Here is a 7,943-nt window from a genome sequence, read left to right as displayed (position 1 = left end):
GTGCTTGAGAGGTAGTCCACTTTGCTAGCTATGCTTGATTGATGTTGACTTGAAGTCTTGATCTTGCACTTGGACCTTGAAGTCTTGAGCTCCTGAGATTCAGTATATCCATAATAGCTTGAGCGCAACCAACTTTCCATATCAAGTGATCAAGGGTATTTTGATCACTTGAATGAGCTTGGGGATTACAGCACAATTACAAAGGATTTGGTTGACCAAAGTGTCATTTGGTCAACACTAATCAGTGGGATTGAAATAAGTTGTATTATGTACAATAATAAATCCTATTGAATTAATCAACTGAATAAGAATTAGACAAAACTGATCAAGGCCCTAAACCGAGGGAACATGTATTAAAAGACAAGATTTTAAACCCTAAGGGCAAAATGGTTATTTCACAAATCATTAACATTAAATTAAAATTATAATCATGGAAATTCTAACTAAAAACAATTTTGAATTCTAAACAAATCCAAATAGCTCTAATTCTAAAAAAACCAATTAAAACTAATTTCCTAAAACTAATCCAAATTAGTGAAATCCAATATTTCTAAAAATATAATTTTAAAAATTAACCTAATCAATCTATTAGACTAATTAACCTAACTATGAAAATCTCTACCCAAATATTATATACCTAATTAGCTTAAACTAAATATCAACTAATCAAAATTGAGAAACCCTAAATGCAAATTAGATTATACAATAAAGGCAAAAAAAATATGAGGAATGGGCCTGGAGAGAGACTTCGAATGAGCTCAACATGTGAAGCCCAAGCCTTGGCAAGGTGATGCTGTCTCGGTTCCATAGGGTTTGGATAGATGAAGGAAAATTTTACCCTATACCCCTACAATTGTACCCATACCCCTACATTTAAATTTTTTTGACCAAAATACCCTCATATAAATAGGGTATATTTTCCGTTTCAAATTTTTTTTACCATTTTCGTTGAAGACTTCCGGAGAAGAAATTTTTTTGGCGTTTTTGCATTGTATACCGGAACACTTAAGAGTAAGTCTTCCGGTTTGAAAAGTGTATACCGGAACACTTCTCTAAAGTGTTCCGGTTTGTTGTTTTTATGGACACTGAACCGGAAGTCTTCTAGAAAGTCTTCCGGTTTGTATACTTGTATACCGGAACACTTTCTTCAAGACTTCCGGTTTGGATGATGTGTACCGGAACTCTTCTTTGAAGTGTTCCGGTACGTAAGTTTTTTTTTTTTTTTTTAATTATTTTTTTTAACATTATTTTTGCAGTGGTTCGAAGAAGAGGTGCAGATGGCCGGATTCCAGTCCGCACGTTAGACCGGGGTGCATCTTCATCTGCAGCTGCAGCTGAGCCGACTGGATATCCAGGAGGGCCGTACGATACATCTCTTTTGGTGAAGTACGAGCATCATGTTGCTCGACATATATGGTTCGGTGAGGTAAGTAAACGGACTATATTTGAAAATGAATAATAGTTGAATATTTTATAATTTGTTTTCTAATATGTGTTTTAATTGTTTTTAGGAAAGAGGACCAAAGAAAGAGTTGAAGGTTGCCGGACATGGACTGAAGTTGAATTCTAGGGTTCCATTGGCTCTTCCACCACAGATGGAGAGTTGGGTATCTAGATCCGGTTTAGCTTCACTGCAGAGAACGAGTCTGAACAAGATAGACACAAATCTTGTCTCTGCATTTGTGGAAAGATGGCATCTAGAGACATCTTCATTTCACATGCCGTTTGGTGAAATGAGCATTACTTTATATGATGTCGCATGTCTACTTCACTTGCCCATTAGGGGTATCTTTTGGAGTCCTCAGGATGTGACTGAAGAGCTAGCTGTTGAACTTGCTGTTGACTACCTAGGAGTGTCACAGAGTCAGGCACAGTCACATGTTCGGAGCTGCAAGGGGTCGTATTACAAGTTGGAGTGGTTATATGATATATTCGTACATCATAGGGCTGCTTCCAGCTGGGCATATGCGACTAGAGCATATCTATTGATGTTGGTGGGTTCCACCATATTTGCTGATAAGACCTTTACACTTGTAGAGGCACGATACCTCCTCCTGTTTAGGGACTTGGATGGATGTTCAGGATATAGTTGGGGAGCAGTTGCACTAGTTACCCTCTACCGATATCTTGGAGATGCGTCCATGTACAGTTGCAAACAGCTAGGTGGATATCCTACTCTCCTACATGTATATAATTTAATTTTGTTAATTAAGTGTTGGATTCATTTTATAAAATATTGTAACTTAATTTGTTTTATTTATTATGTTTTTATTTTGTAACAGTGTTGGATTCACGAGTATTTTCCAACTGTTGGAAAAAGAGGGGAGAATTGGAATCCTGCTGGAAACTGTGGTCTTCCCCGAGCGATGAGATGGTCGTATAGACAGGGAGTCCTGAAGGTCGATGATTTACGACCTATTTTGGACGAGCTGACACCTACCGACGTCATCTGGCGACCATTTGAGGATCATAGAGCATGGCGTGTATTTGATGAGATATGTCTTTACAGGGGCTGTTTGAAGTGGGGTGAAACAGTTGTTCCATACTTGCCTGATAGATGTTTACGTCAGTTCGGGTATAGGCAGTATGTTCCATCCCCGCCTCTGGATTGTATGATGGCGACGGATATTGATGTTGATTGGATCAGTTACCATCAGAGTGTTGTCGATGTGATCGGTTCATCTTCCGTGGCCACCACTCCATCTGAGGTAGTAGACGGTTTATCTGGAGTGGTATTATCGTGTTTCCCATCCACGGCTGATCCCTCCCCATCGTGACGCTCCTAGAGAGGTACCCGTTCCTGTATATGACGCCGGGCCATCTGATCCTGATTGGGCTCGTGTATCTACATTGATTCGTCGCTATCTGAGACAGGTTAATGCTGAAGAGGAAGATCCACAGTTTTCTGATTTATTTGAAGCTTTGCATATTTCTCGTTCACATTGATTATATGTATTAAGCTTTGAATATAATAGACATAATAATATAGATTTCATGTTTTGATTACATATTTATGTTTTGATTACATAATCATGCTAATACAGGTGTAAGTAATTGCCAATGTTGCATACGTCCTGCAAATCCTAGCATCCAAGTAGTTGCTATATGAGAACGAAATTTCTTCCAATCTAATGTGACCGGTGGCAATGGAAATATATTCAACAACTTCACTGAATCAGGATGTGCCCAAAATATCTCTCTCACCACTTCCGAGTCATCCTTTTTTCTACTCCAATACACATATCCTGCATCCTCAATAAGCTTAAACAGATGTTGTATCTCACTCCTTGGACCTCTTATCTCTTTTTCTATCACACTCTTATGCTTGTATACTTGCGTAATACGAGTGACATTCTCAGGAAACTTGTCTTGCAAGAAAAGCAAAATGTTTCTAGGTGCTACATGTCTCTTTGCCAAATCAGCGACATGTTGCTTCTCATCTGTGGTCAACCTACCAATAAACGAATGACCTTCTAATCTATCAGGTAAACCATGATTATGTAACCCACATTTTACATCAATCTTCCAACCAGATCCATCTTTCGCCGGAGTCGACCTGATTTTAAATGGACATCCACATTTCTTGGACGCACTTTGGGTACCACTATCACTAATCTTGTGTTTCCCACCTTTATCACAACCAAATATTATTTTGTTACTTCTCCCTCTCTTCCCCGTTTCAGTATCTGAACGACTGATAATAACAGTTACTTTATTGTCGATTCCAACCTCTTTAATCCATCTGATAACCTCTTCTCGTGTACCAAATCTTTCCGTCGTCATAAACACATCAGTAGTATCTACACATATTTTGGGAAGATTTTCCATTTCTGTAAAAAAAAAAAACAAAATTTAAAAAAAAAAAAAAAACGTACCGGAAGACTTAAAGAAAGACTTCCGGTACACAAAAAAAGCAAACCGGAACACTTCTCCAAAGAGTTCCGGTATGCAAATTTTTTTTGAATTTTTTTTTATGTGAACCGGAACTCTTTCCTTAAGTGTTCCGGTTTGCTTTTTTTGTGTTCCGGAAGTCTTCCCAAAAGTCTTCCGGTTTGGAAAAATACATACCGGAAGTCTTTTTGCAGGTGTTCCGGTGCGAGGGGTGTGAAAGTGTAATTTTTGTAATTTTCAACTGAATGGTAAAAATGAAATGGTAAATTGGTTAAAACCAATTAAGGGTAAAATGGGAATTTTTAAATTTTTGTAGGGGTATGGGATTAATTATAGGGGTACAAGGTAAAATTTTCTAGATAAGAAGGTGGTGCGTTTGGGCCTTAGGCCCAAATATTTCCAAGAAACCGGATCCAAATCCGTGTCCAACCAACAAAGTGGATCAGGTCAAAGTGTTATAATCTGCTTAAATGAAAAAAGCTGAAACAACAAGGAGATGAAATAAATGCTTATGCCAGAACCATTGCTTTTGAGATCCATCAGCACCGTGTCTTCGTGGATTCCGTGTTTTCATGTGTGTGTTCTCCTTCGATTTGTGAAAAATGTATGAGCAGTACACAGATTCAAATTCACCATGTGGCTTCATCATCCGGTCGAATTCATCGTCGTCTTCATCGACTCCGAATTTCAAGATTCAAGATCGAAACTAAAGATCTATGAAACTTTGCATCTCGCGCGTGGAATGGTGAAGCACCGTGTATGAATTAATAATCGAATCAAGAAGAATGCTTACTGGATTGGCTTTGTCGAATCAGGTTGTTTACGTACGCGGAATCGGAGCTCCGGTGTTATGCTTTTAGGCGAATAACAGGTATCAAAATCATTCTCTTTTTCCTCTGCCACTGCTTTGGTTCACTCTTTCTCTTTCTGTTCTTCTCCATTATCCTTCTTATTCGCAACTTTCGTCCCTGCTGCTGTTGTCACGTTGGTGCGAGATTGAGATAAGTATTTGTGAGTTGCAGCGAGAGTGATGTGAGGGAGTTGAGAGTGTTCAGAATGATTTAGCTTTATGCTCCGTGTGCATTTGCTCTGAGATTTATGAAGCGTGACGTGAGAAGTGTGGAGTGATTATATTTATAGGGTTTTTGTACTTCCAAATTCTGTTAGAAATGCCAAATGAAATTCAACTGAAATTCACAATGAGTTAGTTACAAATTAGGAATCTGTTAGAGTTAATTTCAAAAGTTTTAAATCAGTTAGTGAGTTTTGATTCTCTGTGTGTTGCATTTGTGTTATTCTGGACTCTATTTGTGATCTGTCAAATGGATTTTGCAGGGTTCAAATGAGTTTCTGTCATGACCTTGCCTCTGTTTCTGTTAAATGAATGTTTAGGTATCAAGTCTGTTAGAATGTTAAACTATTGCTGCTGTATGTTTATGTCTGTCTTGGTCTGCTGTTAATGTGGTTGCATTGCTCATTTGCTGCAGACTATTATGTTGGTGCAAGGTGGTGACTCATGTTTGCTTTGTCAAATTGTGTAAAATAACTTATCATGTCCCTTGTGCAATGAACATTTCTACCTGCCGCAGGGATCATGTGTATTATCTCTTGCTATGTCCCTCTCATTCAAATGTCACATTTCCAATTGAGAACTCCAGTCATAAGAAAAAGTCAATTCAAGAGCATATTATTTCATCTCAACTGCCATTTCAACAGCCAAACAACCTGTTGGGGAGGTTTAAAGAATAGTGGTAAAAAAATGGTATTTTGTGGATCTGCCCTATCAAATGAAGAAAAGGTGATTTTGATTAATTTTTCAAGCAAGATTCGTGCTACAGTGACGAAGTGTTGGACCTCAAATGTCACCCATGCGATTGCAGCAACGGAAGCAAATGGGGCATGCTCGAGGACAATGAAAGTTTTGAGGGCAATTCTAAATGGACGATGGATCCTAAATGAAGAATGGAATTGTTGCTGGCATATTGGACATGGCTCCACATCCATATAAGAATAAGTTCTGCGGGTACACACTTGTACCAAATTGATCGAAATTGTGATGGATGATTCATTGTAGCTATGTATTGTTTATAATTATGAATGGTATGTTATAATGGTAATGGTTTGGAATTGGCTTATGCATCATGTATGACCATGTATGGATTGTATGTAGTTATGTTATAATGCTCGCATTAGGTTGTACATGTATGAACTGGGTTTGGACTGTTTGTACAGGGCATTTGGAAGCATGGAGAGTTTGAACAAAGGCATGCAAATTGGCTTGCATTTTGGCTTGTTACTGAAGTAAATGGTGAAGGCAACATCAAAAAGGGGAATGTGGATATATGAAGATTCAAACGAGGAAGATTACTTGTAAAAATAGGAACTAAGGTTTAGGGTGGATAAAATGAGTCAATTGACTTTGGGTTTTGGTCATGGAAAAAGGTTGGTTGACTTTCGTCAATTGGTTGACCAAAAGGTCAACAAATGACCAAAAGTCAACCTTTTTGTAAAAATTGCATTTTTTTCTTTTTCTTTTGTAATGGACAATGTAAGTGTTGTATGAATGAATGAACGGTCCTTCATTTGAATAGAATGATCTTTAAGTCAATGCAAAATGTATTCCTTCTCAAATAAATAAAATCCCTTCAAAAATTCACATTTGAATCATACCTTTGAATGGACTATGGACTTATAACACTTGGCCAAGTGAACTATGAATGAAAAATATGAATCAAGAACTAATGAACGCACTATAAAGACTGAATCAATGGGTTATGGACTCGAGGGAAACCATGAATGAAGCATGAACGAAACACAACCTTAACCAAATGGATCACTATATAGTAAGCCATGGTTAATCAATGATTGAACTTGACAAAAGCACGATTCAAACCAAAATGATCAGATACTACAATCCATGAACTAGGGTTCCATGCAAGTCATACAATCAAGGACTTCAAACCAATAGGTAAGGCTTCCAAACCAGATGATCCACTAATGACATGAACCAAGAAGCTAGAACTTCTAATACCCCCAATGCAAATCACATGACTCATAGGCACCCAAAATCAATAACTAAGGCTTTGTGCATAGGTGAGCATCATGATGCGGTCTCCATGCTGAAGCCTCAAGGATTAGGGTTTTGAATATATAGATGAATGTCATGATATGAACTCCATGAATCAAGATCCTAGAGGGCATGGAATTAAGGTTTTCTCCATATGATGAGCAATATCATAATCCTCAAGCAACACCCTAGTTTTTTTAATTATCCACAAGCTTTGCATCTATGATGCTTATTACGACGTGTTAGCATGAGTGAATGATGCATGTGAATGAATATGGATGTGTACAGATGAATCTTAAGTCAAAGGTTGAGTGAAAAGTAAAAAGGGGAGGGAAAAATTTCGGGTACGACAATATGGTACCCTTGACTTTGGGCTTCTTTTGAAGACTTGGCTTGATTACTTTGGTTTCATCTGACACATGGATTATTCTTTGCTTATTTGGCTTGCTTAAGGCTTAATCCAAAGGAGAGAATTCTTGCCTGACTCATGTCATAAAGCTTGATATCTATTGGTTAGATCTTTCCTCCCTATCTTTTACTTTATGTTCTAGGATAGTCTCTTCATCTCCTCTCCTTCTTTAATTTTCAAAATATTCTCTTTATTTTTCAAAAGCCTTCTTGTTTTCAAACTTGAACCACTTTCTAAATAAACATTGACTTTTGTAAAGTGGTTTTCACAATCTTTTCTTAATAAATGATAATACATCTTAAGCATATTCAAACCAATTTCAAAAGACTTGAAAAATACATAACTCATTCAAACTATTTTGTGCCCTTTGTGCATTTTTTCTTTTAAAACTTTTTCTCAAAGTTTAGACATGAGTCATTTCCATACTTGAGATGTAATTCTCCTATCCCCATAGTATTGATGATAATTCTTTTCCACCTAAGAGAGCTAGTGACATACTTGTTGATATTTATCCAAGTTGGAGCACCTTCTCCGTGGTGATGCAAAGTTCACATACTTGTGGGTGGCTAGTTGAGC

At 37.5% G+C, this 7,943-nt stretch overlaps 1 protein-coding gene and 1 long non-coding RNA gene across 2 annotated transcripts; both read left to right on the top strand.

Moving 5' to 3' along the window:
* The first annotated feature begins 852 nt into the window (after window positions 1-852).
* Window positions 853-2,777, top strand: LOC127094669 (protein MAIN-LIKE 1). The gene is made up of 4 exons (XM_051033474.1): window positions 853-1,011; window positions 1,257-1,426; window positions 1,512-1,918; window positions 2,648-2,777. Coding segments are annotated over exons 1-4 (708 nt in total). The 5' UTR covers window positions 853-1,010.
* A 1,492-nt stretch (window positions 2,778-4,269) lies between these two features.
* Window positions 4,270-6,568, top strand: LOC127093200 (uncharacterized). Its single transcript, XR_007792474.1, has 2 exons — window positions 4,270-4,762; window positions 5,379-6,568. It is a non-coding gene; the product is annotated as an uncharacterized LOC127093200 (long non-coding RNA).
* The last annotated feature ends 1,375 nt before the right edge of the window (window positions 6,569-7,943 follow it).

Source organism: Lathyrus oleraceus, chromosome 6 (assembly GCF_024323335.1).
Source record: "Lathyrus oleraceus cultivar Zhongwan6 chromosome 6, CAAS_Psat_ZW6_1.0, whole genome shotgun sequence".
In the NCBI taxonomy this organism is placed as follows: domain Eukaryota; kingdom Viridiplantae; phylum Streptophyta; class Magnoliopsida; order Fabales; family Fabaceae; genus Lathyrus; species Lathyrus oleraceus.
Note: the sequence above shows the minus strand (reverse complement) of the source record. Positions and strands in the feature narration are given on the sequence as shown.

What these genes read in the sequence shown, in the direction of transcription:
- LOC127094669 (XM_051033474.1), top strand. An exon ending in GACATATATGGTTCGGTGAG is followed by an intron (nt 1,427 to 1,511) that starts GTAAGTAAACGG and finishes AATTGTTTTTAG; the next exon opens with GAAAGAGGACCAAAGAAAGA. An exon ending in TCGTATTACAAGTTGGAGTG is followed by an intron (nt 1,919 to 2,647) that starts GTTATATGATAT and finishes TGATTGGATCAG; the next exon opens with TTACCATCAGAGTGTTGTCG.